The sequence below is a fragment of the Monodelphis domestica genome, chromosome 4, assembly GCF_027887165.1.
Source record: "Monodelphis domestica isolate mMonDom1 chromosome 4, mMonDom1.pri, whole genome shotgun sequence".
Lineage (NCBI taxonomy): Eukaryota > Metazoa > Chordata > Mammalia > Didelphimorphia > Didelphidae > Monodelphis > Monodelphis domestica.
Genome location: NC_077230.1, coordinates 118843956 through 118860791, shown reverse-complemented (window position 1 = coordinate 118860791; position 16836 = coordinate 118843956). Strand labels below are relative to the sequence as shown.

Below are 16836 nucleotides of genomic sequence, written 5' to 3'. Positions count from 1 at the left end.
AATGGATGGTGGAGGGGATGTGGCAAAGTAAGGACATTAATTCATTGCTGGTGGGGTTGTAAATTGATCCAACCATTCTGGAGGGCAATTTGGAACTATGCCCAAAGGGTGATAAAGGACTGTCTGCCCTTTGATCCAGCCATAGCACTGCTGGGTTTATACCCCAAAGAGATAATAAGGAAAAAGACGTGTACAAGAATATTCATAGCTGCACTCTTTGTGGTGGCCAAAAATTGGAAAATGAGGGGATGCCCTTCAATTGGAGAATGGCTGAACAAATTGTGGTATATGTTGGTGATGGAATAATTCCATGGAGACTGGAACAACCTCCAGGAAGTGATACAGAGTGAGAGGAGCAGAACCAGGAAAACACTATACACAGAGACTGATACACTGTGGTACAATCGAACGTAATAGACTTCTCCATTAGTGTCAATGCAATGTCCCTAAACAATATGCAGGGATCTAGGAGAAAAAACACTATCCACAAGCAGAGGACAAACTGTGGGAGTAAAAACATAGAGGAAAAGCAACTGCTTGACTACAGGGGTTGAGGGGACATGTCTGAGGAGAGACTCTAAATGAACACTCTAATGCAAATACCAACAACATGGAAATGAGTTCGAATCAAGAATACGTGATACCCAGTGGAATCGCAAGTCGGCTATGGGGGAGGGGGGGGGAGAAATGATCTTTGTCTCCAATGAATAATGTTTTGAAATGACCAAATAAAATATTGTTTAAAAAAAAAAGATGTGGGTTCAAAATTGGCCTTACTTCCTAGCTGTGTGATCCTAAATAGTCTCTTTAACCTCAACTGCCTAGACTTTGTCTTTCTGTCTGAGAGTTATGACTAGGATATAAGGTGGTGATGGTGAACCTTTTAGAGACAAAGCGCTGGGCCCTACCCCCAGTGCAAGGTATGCATCTCTTCCACTCCCCCCCTTACTCCACACAGAGAAGAAAGGAAGTGCTCCCATTGGGCTGCTGGGCAGAGGGGTGGGTGAAAGGAAGAATGTCCTCAGCAAGTGTAGAGAGGGAGAGGGCAGTGGTCCAAGCGCTCTGTTCCCCTCCAGCTCTACCACCTGAGAGCTGCCCACCTTACCTGCTGGGCACTTCAACTGGCTGCTGGGCAGAGAGCCAGGAAAGTGAAAAATGTCCTCAGGCACAGTGGAGAGAGGGAGGGGAGCAGCTTCACCCAAGTAACAAACTAGAGTTACCCCTCCCCCCACAAACCACACACCATCTTTGGTACCTATGCCATAGATTTGCCATCACTGATATAAAGTATGGGCTTAAAAATATAAATAAATGATGAGGATTTAGGAAATAAGATAAAATTCAGGCCATTAGCTATCATAATACTAGTCCTCACAAGATGGAGAACCTTCATCTCAGAGATACATATTTTCAACAATATTTTAAAAATACAATTAATATATGCCTTAATTTCTGAATCACTGACAGTCAAATTCAGGCACAAATATACTTCGGATATTTTCAAGATTATGTAATTCCTAAGAATTCATAACCCCTTCACTTTAAAAAGCAAAAAAGGGACAATCCAAGTGCTTATTCTAAAAGTCAACATCTGTCTAGAGTGGGTGTTGTATATAGTTGTATTATTACTATATGCTATGATGTTAAATCTACACCTGGCCCTCCTGTATGCAATGTCATTTTAATTATCATTATGCCAATCTGACTTTAATTGGTCCTGACAAGAACAGGTTTTTTTCCCCCCCAGAATGGTTTGTCCATGGATGTTTTTTTACCAGACACCATTTAAACCTTCAAATATTTAACTTTTGTCCTAACAAAGAATGCAAGAAAAAGGCCATCCTTTTAAAATCCTTCATCTACAAATTCTATTCCTGAAGCACTTTTTGCATACTACTATTAATATGTCAAAATTATATTGCACTATTTTTCCAAAAAATGCAAAAGCACTTTATAGATTCATTTCATTCATTCTATGGAAGTCCATGAGGTAGAAGAATGAGTCTCTTCTATCTTTGGGTAAAACAATAATACAAAGATAAATTCTAGGTGAAACAACAAGATAGTAGTAATAGCTTACAAGAAAATCTCCGACGCTTTTTAAAAGATCTATAAACTGACCATGGGGTTACACTGCCTCTCTATGATTTTTCCTCCCCTCAAACGGTGGTACTTGTCCTAAATACTTAGAATCTCTAAGCCCAAAGACACCAAGATTTATTTTTTGACCTATCTTCCAGTTTCATGAAAAGTGAAGATAAAGACAGTTGTCAGGACCATGAATAAAAATAATAATATCTGCATGTTAGAGAATTAGCCCTCAAAAATAATGCAGAATTTTCTACAACATTCCCTTCCTAAATCACTACTGCTTCAACCATTCCTAAAAACTATCTCAGCTCCATCAACCCCTAACAGTTCAGAGTACATTTTCAAACGTTCACCACATTTTCAAAAATGTCAAAAACTCAATTCTAGAATAGTGATCTCTGGTCACATCATTTTAGTTGTCTTTCCAAGGAGCACATGACTGCATCTTGATTGTAGGAAATACAACACTATTTTAAAATTTAAAACATAAGAAAGAGAATCACTTTAATAAGAATGCAGTATTCCATATAGCAAAGCTATGTCACATTTTAATAGTGCTCATATTTTGTCATTTATTTCCATGGAAAGACTCAAAAGTATTAGGCAGCTTTTCCTTCATTTCCTATATTTCCATGTTCTTCCCACAGAATAGCTGCAATTATTCCTATGAATTTCAGTTATCAGTAAATAAGAAACAAGCTGGAGTTCACCTAGGAGAGGATAGTTCAGACTCTTAATTCCAGTTTTCTAAAACTGTGTGGTCTTGAACCCAAAACAGCAGATTCTATGGGCTCAATTTTCTAAACTGTTTAAACAAAATGCCAGCTTTTTTGAGAATCTTCATCTGAAAAGCTGTGAAAAGGGTCACTTGATAATGTGAATTATTTAACTCTACTGCTAAGGTATTGATTTCCCTTAACCACTTTATCCTGAAAATACAGCATAGGATGAAATGGAACACCATGACTGTATAAGTAAGACTGTTGATTTAAAATGATGAAATAGTTATTTTGGATTATTCATACATAAGCAGGTACATTTATAGTATTTCAGGCAAGGGGTGAGTTTTGAAAAAGAGATATAGGATCATCTGAATAATAATTTATTCTGTCTAAAAATAAAGCAGAGAAATGAGTTGGGACAATGCCAAACCCTCATCCTCAACAAAATAAGAATGGTATTGCTGGATATCATATTCAATCTTATGGTGCGAAACACCTATCTTTCAAAACAGCAAACTAAGAACCATGCCACTAGATATAACAGGTGAAAGGAAAACATCAATATAGAATTTCACTTATCAATTAAACTTTCCTTCAAATTCAAACTTCACTGGTATTCAATTCTTTAATAAAAACAATCTAAAAGCAATAGTAATCATTTGCATAGCATTTTTAAGGTTTCTAAAAACACTTTACATAAGTTACCTCATTCAATATTCACAATAATCCTGGGGTTGTAGGCGCTGCTAACATTTCCTATTATCATCAAAACGAAAACCTTGTCTTATCTGTTCTTTGTTCCAAATTTAAAAGATAAGAGATACACACTTTTTATTAAAATAATTTATTCCATCCACAAACACAAACACAGATATATCCCACCATCAACACCATCTTCCATTCCTCTCATTGGAAGAACAAAGCACATCCTGGAAGAAGGGCTAAATTATGTATAGCCTTGATTCCCCAGTTCTCTTAGCCACCAAGGATCTACATACCCTTTTCTCATATTGCAAATCAGTAGCCTAAATCAATATAAATACTTCAGGAAAGCAAACATTTCTAGATAGCTGAAGCCTTTCATGACAACTTAAGCTTAACAAATGTCTTATAACTGACAAAATAATAATATAATTCTGCTAGCTTAGCTGACAAAGCACAACAAATGGAGCCAATTAGGCTAGGAGAGGGAAAAATAAGCAAAAGAGAAAACGAAGAGAGGCTGATAAGAATAGATCTTAAACTGTCTCTCCTAGGCCAGTTTTAAAAATCTGCACCCCTCCTTAGATACTCTGCTGCTCTTGCCTCCCTCTTTCTGGCTGCATTTTCCTATCTGAATAAGCTGTTTTCTACTTAAATAGATAAAACACCCATAACATCTGAATCTCTTTCCTGATCTCTTAATTTTCAAAGTAAATGAAACTATTTTGAATGTGTGTTGTTGCCCCCCCCCCAACACACACAAACTGCAGCAAAAACACTGAAATACTTAACACTTGGTTATAATTAACATTCTTTCAGAAGCCTGAGAAGCAAACGGCCTACCTTTCCCAGTAGTCATGATCTTCAGCAATCTTGGTAGCAAATAAACACTGCTTTGAAAGAGCCACTGTGATGCCTACCTCCCAGCAACTTAGGCACGAGTAAACTCTGCCCGCCCCACGCACATTGCACCTCCTCTGAGTGACCTAGTAGCAAAGACATCTGCCACCCTCTTCCAAAATAAAAGCCCACTGTACATCCATCCATCTGCAAAATCATAGTCTAAGGAAAAAAAAAACCTTCTTCACTCTGTTTCACTCCAATATTAGAATATTCATTACAGTAAAATGAGAATTGATTTTTACCTCTCCTTCCCATCTTTTTCTCAACAGAACAGGTTCACTCAACCATAAACCTTAAGGAACAATCATAAAGGAGTTATAGAAAAACCCAAACAAGATGTCAGTTACACTTTAATCTGCTTAAGAACAATGACAGAAATAGTATTCTTCAAGTCTATTTTAAGTGATTTTCTCATATAGCAAGAAGCTGTGACTATGGAAACACTTTCCCCAAGACACTAACTATTTGAGGACCTTGCAATTCACACCTGACAGACAAGCCCAGGGAAAATAACCAATTTTCTGCAAATCATGAACTATTCAAAATTATTATAAACAAAGTAACTAGGAACAATAATGAGTTGGGTTCTCCATAAAGAAAATGAGCTTGAACAAGTCATCCCTAAATAAACATTTCTCCCATAAACCAGCAAAAATAGTGTCAATATAGATCATCGATGATTTTGTTTTTAAAACATCAGTTCCTAAAATTTGGGAAGGAAATATTTAGCACTTTCCAAGTTATTCATTCTTACTGAAAAATACCTGTCAAAATTAATATGATGGCAAAAACAAGCCCCTACATTAATTATATATAGAATAAATAAAGCATCTGATTTCTAGTTCTGTCAAAAAGAAATCTCTTTTCCTGAATTCAAACTTTTCTACTGGCTCCAATTATTTGTGGTTTTAAGCAGTAGTAAAGCTAGGATTTAAAAAATATGTACATCCTAAAGCAGTGAGGTGGCTAACTGGATTGAGAGCCAGACCTAGAGACAGATGTCCTGGGTTCAAATTTGGACTCAAATACTTCCTAGTGATGTGACCCTGACACACATTCCCACTAGTCCCTCTCGATCTCCCTCTCTCTCTATAACTATGCCCATCTATTTGAAGAAATGTGTATGTATATTTTCATGGCCAAATTAAATCTTTACTTAAGTACAGTAGCTTCATGCCAACAGCATTCAAATAAAAATTATTAACTTCAGAGAAAATGGCTACTCTACAATAACTATCTCTTTCATAAGGAAGATATACTTCTCCCATAAGCAAAAGCAATCTATATAATTAGAAAACTAAATTATAGACACATGTGCATACATACACAGACACGCAATTCCTTTTTGAAATTTAAAATAGAAAAACTAATTTATGTTCAGAAGATTTGCAAATTATATGGGGAATGAAAAAAATGCATCTAGAAAATCAAGTACCTTTACACTCCCATTTTCTAGCCATTTAACACTGAATGTCCTTTCAGTAACCTAGCAACAAACAGGATACATGCAAAGAAGAAACTATTATAGACATAAAATTAATTTAAAATTGCTAGTCTGCCCTCTTTCCCCCTCAATTGTTTCATTCATAATTCAATTAAACTCTAAGAAAATTTTAAAAACAAAATAAAATAAAAAACTAAGATTTATACTCTTAAAGAAGCCAAAATCATCAATCTGGTAGCTTGGAATCTCATTTGTATCAGGATAATCTTCCAGTTTGATATTCTTTCTTTCTCAAAATTCAAAGTAATACCTTTGTGAAAACGTGGAAATTTCAGCAGGCCCTATCCCTGGGGCCCCTCCTCCTCTCATCCTGATCTTCCAACACCTAAGCTGCAGACTTCCTCATGGGCCCAAGGAACCTTCCCTATACCCCCAATCATAGCTTCCTGCTATGTGTGATCTACTCTATTGGGCTTTGAGTTCCTAAAAGGGCAGGAATGAGACATCTATCTTTGTATCCTTAGCACTTAGTACAGAGTCTGGTTCACAGTAGGCATTTAATGTTTTTTGACTGACTTAACAGCATCTTCTTACTTGACTTAAATTCAACTCTTTTAAAAATAAAGAGAAGTGCTCATTTCAGAGAAAATCATTTAACATTCTTCTCTGTGTCTATGTCTTTTGTCTCACACACCTAAACACATGTACACACATGTCAACAGTTATAATGACAGGACTCTTTTGTTGATGTAAAATGAAGAGATAGAACTTTAAGTTCTAACATTCTATGTTCTATACCCTTTAATTTTGTAAAGCGTGTAATAAATACATTCAAAAAAAAGTAATGAGAAAAAAATAGGCTTGACTAAAGGTTCTTATAAATTCTGAAAGAGAACCATATTGATATATTCAATGGTTTCTCCATATATACTCTTTAGAGAATCATCAGTTCTGAGTGTCCAAGAATAGGTCCATTAAGAATTATAATCTCTAAATTGTATTAAATGAAAGACCTCACCTGACAAAATGAGAAACAGTCCTTAGGAATTTGACACAACATAGAGAAATCTTTGTCATACATTAATGAACTTGCATATAAAAACGTGGGAGTAAAAACTGTTATGTACTTTCATCAAACTCTGCTGAAAAGAAATGTTAAGCCATAGCCCAAATAGGCACTACAAATACCAATTTGTCTTTCAAGCAAAAAGAAATATTGTACTATGGAGATTAATATCTATATCTTTATCTTTAACTAGGTACAGCACTCATGAGTAAAAGAATCCCAGGCATAAGATCTATGCTATATATCAAAGTCTAAAGTTTGATACATTAAGAGAAAGTGATTAAGAGATTCACAAAGCATATCATTTTGATTGCTGATTTCTGATAAGGGTTCACCTATTAACATAAAAATTGCACAATGAAATACACTCCCATGATTTAAAAACAAGTATTTCCTTCCTCATACAATCTAGAGGTCCTCTGTACTCCTCATAGAATACAAACTATAACCATGATCAGACAAAAATAGTGTAGCAGTAAAAATCAATTCTAAAAAAATAGTCATGGATCACATGACATACAACCCAATTTCTGTTTAAGGGGAACTTAAAACTAGTCCTTCTGCAGACTCCCAATTCCAAAAGCTGTCAACTAGTGTACAGAGATAACCACCACCACTAACATTAAAGCACTTAAGTATCTCCATTGGCAAATATGAAATAACAACTCCTGAGCATAAGCCATTCCCCAAGTCTCTAGTCTTTTCTTCTTGTCACTTACTTTTATCAAACTAATATACTCCCATCAATTCCTAACTTCTAACTATCAAAATGACCACCTGTTTGCTTTAGTTCTCAATTTCTTTCTTGAACTTTGAATACCTACAGTCAGTTGCCTGCTAGACAACTCCAGGCAAGTATTTAAAAGTCGACATTTCTAGGACTGAAAAAATCTTAACCCCACAAATCTTTCCTGAATCTCCTATGCTATTGGTTCCTTAACCATCCTCCCACCCCCCCCACCCCCATTTTAGGACATCTGGATGGATCAGTGAAATAGAGGACAGAGCCTGAAGTAAGGAAGATGAGTTTAATTAAAATCTGGTCTAAGACATTTATTATCTATGTGACCCTCAACAAGTCACTTAAGCTCCCCCTGCCTATTTCCTCATCTGTAAAGTCAGGAAAAACAATAGCACCTACCATCCCAAGTTGTTGTACCAAACGAGATAATAATGGGGACAACTAGGTGGATGAAGTGAACCAAGAGCTAGGCCTAGAGGAGGGAGGTCCTGGGTTCAAATCTAACCTTTCCCCAAGCTGAGCAAGTCATTTAACCCCATTTTCCTAGCCCTTTTTCTGCCTGGAACCAATATATAGTATTGACTCTAAGAAGGAAGGTAAAAGAGTTTGTTGTTTTTTTTTAAATGAAATAATAATTGTAAAGTGTTTAGCAAGTGCCTAGCATTGAGGAGGCACCATATAAATATTAGTAATCATCATCATCATTATTATTATTTACTATTACTATTATTACTCTTCAGTCTACCTCCAAACCTCAAAGTCAGATTCAGATGATTGTGCAAAATAAAGGCAACAAACAAGGACAAAACTAGAAAGCAAAAACTCAAACCACATGTGGCACAGGGTTAGGATTATACAATGAAGGTGAAGGTGCACACCCTGTAGGAGCAAAGAATGGCAAGTAGGTGTGATTTTACTATTAGGCAATTCTGACTAGAGATTTTCTAAAAATGTTTTTTATGGAGAACGGGAGTATTTAGTATTGGTTAATACAACTCATGCCAAAATTTTCCCTCCAGATTAATAAAAAATAATTGTTTAACCCTTACCTTCCATCTCAGAATCAATACTAAGTATTGGATCCAAGGCAGAACTGAGTAATAAGGACAAGGTAATTGTGATTAAATTACTTATCTGGAATCACTTAACTATCTGAGGGAAGGTTTGCACCTAGTTCCTAGGTGCACCTCCTGATTCTAGGCCTAGCACTCTACCCAGTGAGCCACCTAGCTGCCCCTGTACTAATTAATTTTAATACCAATTATTGTCCAAACCTCTTTATTTTAAAGATAAGGAAACAAAGGCCCAGAGAGATTAAAGTAAAACAGATCATATCAGAACCAGAATCTGCCCAGATCCTCTGGTTTCAAATCCTGGGCTCTTTCCTTGAGGGAAAAAAAGAGCAAAGATGATTCATGGATTTTGAGACTCATGAATAAATACTTATTACTTGTTGAATGAATAAGATTAAAAACAACAACAACAAACCTGGGCTCCAATCAGAAAGGAAAGGAAGAGGGAAGCTAGGTGTTACAGTGGAGAAAGAGCCAGGCCTGGAGTTGGGAGAACTTGGGTTCAAATCTGATCTCAAACACTTCCTAGCTATGTGACTCAGGACAAGTCACTTAACCTTTGTTTGCCAAACCCTTGCCATTCTGTCTTAAGAGATAAAGTAAGGGTTTAAAAAAAATTAAAGGGGAAAAAAAAAAGGAATGTCCATCTAAAATTATTTCCTAAATTACATGTGAACTGAGATGCCCTCCAGGAATTGATGCAGAGTAAAAGAGCAGAACCAGAACATTATACACAGAGACTGATACACTGTGGCATAATCAACCATAATGGACTTCTCTACCAGCAGCAATGCAATGACCCAGGACAATTCTGAGGGACTTATGAGAAAGAGCACTATCTACATCCAGAGCAAGAACTATGGATATATAAATACAGAAGAAAAACAACTACTTGATCACATGGGTTGATGGGGATATGAACTGTAGACTCAAAACTATCACCCTAGTACAATACAAATATCAATAATATGGAAATAGGTCTTAATAAATGAAATATGTAAAACCCAGTGGAATTTAGCATTGGCTGCTGGAGGGAGGGGAGGAGGAGGGGAGTGAAAAACATGAATCATGTAACAAAGGAAAAATATTAATTAATTAATTAAAAATGTTAAATTAAAAAATAAATAAAAATAAAATTGTCTCCTAGGTTTCTCATGCAATATAATATGGCATCCTATCCTTAACCCTGCCCCACCCACACTAACAGAAGATATCTGTATGAAGTAATAGTATGACTGATAGCAAGGGGAGATAAAATTTAGATCCCACAGAGGGTTTATGAGCAAGTAGGTGTATAGTCTCTCAAAAGTTTTGCTATACTGTCTATTTGGGTACAAAGTAATCTCTAATATCACCATGTTTTTTGAACAAAGCAATAGACGTAAGTAGCCTCAGGAAGTTTTCTAAGTAGCCACAGCTGGATAGCTAATAATTACTAACAAGTTGGCGTCTATAATTTTTAAGTCCTGGTCTTCTGTACTAACTTATTTATAAAGTTTTCAATTAGAGAGAGTGCATAGTACTCATGCTTCTAAAAGAGAAGTTAACTTAGCATAAGAAAAAAATAGCTAGAAGGAATCTTCCAGAACACATCATCCTCATTTAATATAAGATGAAGAAAGTGACACCCATAAAGGTGGTATGCACAGCCTGCTCATGGTCACAGTCAGTTAGGGAAACCACACAGCCAGGAAGCCAGTTCTAAGTACTGTTGGGCCTCACTATGGTGTTGCAGGCAAAGTTGCCTACTTAGTTTCTTACAACCAGGCTAAACAAGAGGCTCCTCTTCTGGTTAGGTTGATCAAAGGAATCACAAATAACATTGAACCTAATCATTGCTTACCACTTCATCTTTGTCAATAAGCCCCCATCTCTCCCAGAAGATAAGCAATTTGCTGCAGGTCATGCAGATCACAAAATATCAGTCAGAACTCCAGACCCTTTGACTTTAAATTCTGGCTGCCAGGTTCCCCTAGCATCTATTCTTTTCTCTCTATTCTTTTTAGGAAAAAAAAAATCAAACCTCTACTCTTCTATTCCTATTCTTTTTCACTGCCAGGTTAGTCTCAATTCTAGCTCCCAATTTCCAATTTCCATAATCCAATTACTTAAGGGAGGAAAGCAAACAAACACAGAAAATGTAGACACAGATGTACTGCAAACCCTGGTAGCAAGTTGTACTTTCACCCCAAAGAGCACTTCAGCTGCAAAGCATAATCCCTGCACTGAGAGGGATGAGTGAGAATCAAAGATTTCCACAACCAATAAACATGTAGAAGACAGAGCATGTTGGAACAGTCTAGGTTGTACAGCCCTGACTGGTTCCACCACTCAACAGGCATTTGTCTCCTCCAACAGGATGCAAATTCCTTGAGAGTTTTGTGTTTGTACCTCCCCAGTCTTAGGCAAGTGCCTGGCACAAAGTGTGTGCTTAATAAATGCTTGCTGGGGAACAGCTAGGTGGCTCAGTGGATAAAGAGCCAGGCCTGGAGCTGAAATCCTGGGTTCAAAGCTGGCCTCAGAAATTTCCTGGTTGTGTGATCCTAGGCAAGTCACTCAACCCCAGTTTCTTGGCTGTTATTGCTCTCCTGCCTTAGGATCAATACTCAGTATTGATTCCAAAACAGAAGGTAAGCATTTAAAGAATAAAAATAAAAATAAATACATGTATGCTAGACTGATTTGATCCTAGCCAGTCACTTGAGCTTTTCTCAGCATGTTTCCTCATCTGTAAATGATAAAATTATACTAGATATTTCACAAGTTGTTGTATAGGATGCACCTTGAAAACTTTTAAGAACTATGTAAACCTTAGTTCCCATTCTGATTTTCATTAACTTCAAAGTTCATTTAAGTCGAACGAATGAAGAGGTAAGCTATTCATCATCACATGATGGTAAAATCATCCTGATCCTTATATCTCTGAAACAATCTCATACACATTTAACTACTACAAATAATGCTTATCTCTATCACCTTCCCTCCAATATCTTCTCTTTCAGTCAATTTTCTTTATTTCATCCTGTGAGTTATTCCTTTGCACTTTCCTCCACAAATTCCCATCATCAACTACCTTGAGTATTGAGTCTTGAGAGTAGATGTGCAAATCTCCTAATATTCTCAAGTAGAGGACAACAACATTACCAACGGTGTATTATAATCTCTGTTTTCACTACTGCACAGGCAGCCCTTCTCCTGTATTTTATTATATTCTAGACTGAGCTGGCTGGTTCAAGAGAATCTCCTCAATCCCTCTTCCAATTTATACTCAAAGTCAATTACATTATCAGAAAAGGAAATTGGGTATGTTTGGCATTGTTTACTTTCGGTCAAGATCATAGTTTCTAACTTGTTTCAAATTGACTTTTAAGTTAATGGTTCTGAAATCTTTAAGTATGCATTTTGGATGCTAGAAAACTAATCTTCCAAGTTTTTCTTCACTTAGCCTTCTTAACCTAAGTTCAATATTTAAAAACCAAGAGATAACAATGATACATGGACACACATTTGAAGCACCATCATAAGCTCAAATTCTAGGTCTTCCAAGCTCTCCCCACCCTCCACCTATTTTCCCAAAAGCCTTATAAAAATTTATAACACTGGTGAAGAAACACTTTTCCCTTTTCCACCCATCTATTTCACCAACCATCTCTGAATCTAAATATAGGAGTTGCTTGTGCAATTGAAAGGCAGCATGGTGTAATAGACAGCTTGGAAAATCTAGGTTTAAATCCTTCTGGACCAATCCTGGCTGTTGGAGAGCAAATAAGATAAAATAAATAACATGTTTTACAACCCATAAGATACTACCAAACAAATAATTTTCCTCCTCTTTTTATTATCTCTCTATTATAAACCAGAAATGCAGCGAAAAGTGCTTTTATAAAGCATCTGCTTTACCAAAGATTTGAGAATGGTGCAGTTTTAATTATGTTATCCATGAATTAACATACCAAGGTAGAGCAGATAAGAGTCCAAGAAATATAAAGCCAATATCATGGGCCTTGTCCTTCTCTCCTAACACCTGCATTAAAACAAACATCAACCATATACAATAATTCAAGTTAAAGTCAAAACTGTTTTTTGTGAAAACGTTTAATAAAACACTTTCATCACTAGGAATGACAATTGCCAAGGAATATGAACAAAGGAAATTCTAACCAGAAATGTGAAGGGGCACAACCACATCACTGTGTCTTCCTCTAATATCTCAATGATGAGTACGAGTAGGGATATGAAAACACAACTTTATAGCAACGAGACCATCAAGAGGTCTTGATCCCAGTCAAGGTCTTAATAATCACCCATTTTATAGCAGACTACTAGTGCTTGAATTTCTTTACCTTGTCACCATGTATAACCATGTATAACCTTGTATAACCATGGTCTCAGGCTATAGAAATCATAGATCATGTGACTATATTTTTACTTCTATTCCTCTGAAGCAATAAGCATGTTTTAACTGCAAATATTCTTGCCAACAGCTGCTAGTAACATAAAAAAGGCACTCAACAAATGCTTCTTGAATGGAACTGAATTCCTTGATAGTTCTAGGATGGAATCTATTTTAATACACTTGACTTCGGCCCTCAATGTTAAACTATTCCTACCAAGTCAATCTTACTTCTTATAAATACATTCTACTTCCATTTCTGTGACTTAGTTTTTGTTAGAATTAGTAAGTTTCTCATTAGCTTCATGAAGATGTTAATTTTGCTCATGTTCAACCTGCATGAAAGCATTCTGCACCACAAAGACCAAGAATATACAAAAACATCAGATTTTGGGGGGTCACCTGTTATTCCCACAATAGAAATCTGATAGCTAGAAAGATAAAGTGATGGGCTTAAAGTGAGGAAGAACTAACTGAATATTACCATAGAAACTTACTAGCTATGTGGTTCTGGGTCAATCACCTAAACTATTTGCTTCAGTTTCCAGGGGTCCTCAATGGCCCATTATATCTACAACCAGCACTCTGGTACAATAGTGAAAGAACTGGGCCCAACCTCATCAAATATAGCTTCAAATATCAATCCCACCACTTCCTAAACTGTGTTTGACTTCAAGTCAGTCACACAATCTCAGTAAATTTCAGTTTTCCCATCGGTAAAGTGAGGCTAAAGAAGGCTTTTGTCATCATCTACTTTTTGTGAAATAAGTATGAAGTATTATATTTTGTCCCAACATTAGCATGATACTCATTTATGAGAAGTCTTTCCCAATCCTAAATGCTAGTGCCTTCCCTTTGTGATGGTATCTGATATTTCTGGTCTAAAGCTTGTTTGTACATAGCAGCTAGCATGGTTTCTCCCCCAGTAAAACTATTGGCTCCTTGATAGCAGGAACTGTCTTTTTATTTTCTTTATATTCCCCAGTGCTTAGCATAGTCACTAGAAGGCAGTTTGCACTTAATAAATGTTTCATGTCTGACTACTTTTGTGGGCATTACCTAGGACCTTGGTTCTAATAATTCTCTACAATAATTCAAGTCCAGATTCCTGCATTCACTTTCTCTCTGAAGTTCCCTCATTATTTAAAAAGCTTCTTGCTACCACTATCCAGCAGCAGCCTTGCTCTATTAGACTTTCAGTAACTCCTCTCTCCTGGTGAGATAGTATCTAAAGTATTATCAATAAGTAGGTTTTCAATTAAATTTTTTTAAACCTTTACTGTTTGCCTTAGAATCAATACTAAGTTGGTGATGGAATACTATTGTGCTAAAAGGAATAATAAAGTAGAGGAATTCCATGGAGACTGGAACAACCTCCAGGAAGTGATGCAGAGCGAGAGGAGGAGAACATTGTACACAGAGACTGATACATTGTGGTACAAGAGAAGGTGATGGACTTCTCCATTAGTGACAATGCAATGTCCCTGAACATTCTGCAGGGATCTAAAAAATACTATCCACAAACAGAGGATAAACTTTGGGAGTAAAAACACCGATGAAAAGCAACTGCTTGACTACAGGGGTTGAGGGGATATGACTGAGGAGAGACTCTAAATGAACACTCTAGTGCAAATACCAACAACAGGGAAATGGGTTCCAGTCAAGAACACATGTGATAACCAGTGGAATCACACGTCGACTATGGGAGAGGGAAAGGTGGTGGGAGGGGGGAGCGGGGAGGAAAAGAAAATGATCTTTGTTTCCAGTGAATAATGTTTGGAAATGACCAAATAAAATAATGTTTAAAATTTAAAAAAACGAAAACAAAAACAAAAGAATCAATACTAAGTTTTGGTTCTAACACAGTAGAGTGATGAGGGTTAAGTGACTTGCCCAGGGTCACAAAGCTAGGAAATGTCTGAGGCCAAATTTGAACCTAGAACTTTCCATCTTTCCATCCCTAGTCCTGGCTCTCAATCCCCTGAGCCAGATACCCACTAATTTACTTTTTAATTGGAGAAAAGGGAATGAAATTACTCATATCAAAGCTTTTACATACAATGATAGGCAATGCATAATGCTCACGAAGTAACAAATGAATAGTCATTATTTAAAAAAAAAAAGGTTGAGAAGGGATATTTGATTGCCTTTCACAAGTAGAACTCCAAGCAATTAAATTCTAGATTCCCTTAATCAGCTCAAAAATGAGGTGTCTATTTACAGATGCAGCAAATCTGATGTCATCATACAGATAATACATTAATGGTTGTTATGCTATTCTTTTCTACTCACCACTTGCAGACTGTATCATGTTACCAGATCTTTGAACGTCATCAAATTTTGTAAAAATTACATTTAACCTGTTTGAAATTAAAAGAAAATAAAATGTGTGATCATTTATAATTAGTCATGTCAAAATAGAAATGAAGCATCAGTAAAGCTAATGAAAATATAAAACATGTAAAGACCTAGCATTAACAAAATGTATGTTTATCATTCTAAAAAGGACATCCTTGAATGATTTGACGTACATCCTGAGGAAAGTTAATGCTGACCAAGTCTGATGAAGTACATTTTCAAAATGTACTAATGTTAAAGTAAAAAGAATATTCTCTGCCTTAATAGTTTTCACTAATCCTAACAGAAACCACTCATGTTACCTGCTAAAAGAATTCAACTAAAAAAAAAATCCTCCTGATAGTTTCACCTTAGTATTTTTTTTTAAACCTTTACCTTCCATTTTAGAATCAATACAGTGTATTGGTTGCAAGGCAGAAGAGTACTAAGGGTTAGGCAAAGGGGATCAAGTGACTTGCCTAGAGTCAGAAAGCTAGGAGGGACTGAGCCCACATTTGAACCCAGATCCTCTCCTCTCTTCTCTCCAGGCCTGGTTCTCTACCAACTAAGCCACAAAGCTGTCCCACACCTTAGTATTTTTAAAATAAAAATCTCCTCAGTTAGTCAAAGCATTTCATTTTAGAAGCCTAGCAATTGAATATGAAAGAAGCAAAGTAAGAATTGCACCTCAAAAAAACCATAAGAGCATTTTAACAAATTAAAAAACTCAAGAAAGTAAAAAAAAAGTGCTGTATTTGAGATTTAGAAATTTTCAAAATTAAAATTCAGTGATGACCAAAGCATTCAAGTATTTGAGACCTATTGTGATCATCTAATATGTCCTGTCTTATGACAGTTGATAACAACTTTACTTCTTTTCTCCCTAGCCTTGCTGATAGAACTTCATTTCTATGCCCCAGGATATTCCAGGTCCCCTGCCTAATAGTACTTATTAAATATAAGATAGAAAAAGAGCTCTGAACTTTGAAATCAGATTGCTTGGGTTGAGACTCATCTCTATTACTTGATTATTTGTTGTTCTGGGCAGGAAAGTCATGTAGAACCTTTCAGGAAATCAGCTTTCATTATATTCTAAAAATATCTGTTAACAAGCCTCTACTACATGTAAGGCACCATGCTAGGGACTGGAGACACATAGAGAAGAAAAATAAAAGTCTGGCTTTAAGGAACGTACATGGGAGTGGGGGTGAGGGGAGTGTATAAAACACAGCACAGCAGCACAGTTTAAAGCCAGGGACTGACTTCAGTTCCCACCTCAGCCATTTACAATGTGTGTGACCTTAGACAAGTCCCTTAGCCTTCCTGAATAGGAAGGCAAGAACAGATGGATTCTGAGATCCCT

At 36.4% G+C, this 16836-nt stretch overlaps 1 protein-coding gene across 14 annotated transcripts in view; it reads right to left on the bottom strand.

Moving 5' to 3' along the window:
* Positions 1-16836, bottom strand: part of CLASP1 (cytoplasmic linker associated protein 1) — a 355336-nt gene that overhangs the window by 191864 nt on the left and 146636 nt on the right. For all 14 annotated transcript variants that reach the window (XM_056793731.1, XM_056793732.1, XM_056793738.1 and 11 more), the window contains one exon: positions 15429-15496. In XM_056793731.1, the coding sequence (XP_056649709.1) occupies positions 15429-15496 (68 nt within the window). The remainder of the gene's footprint in view (positions 1-15428; positions 15497-16836) is intronic.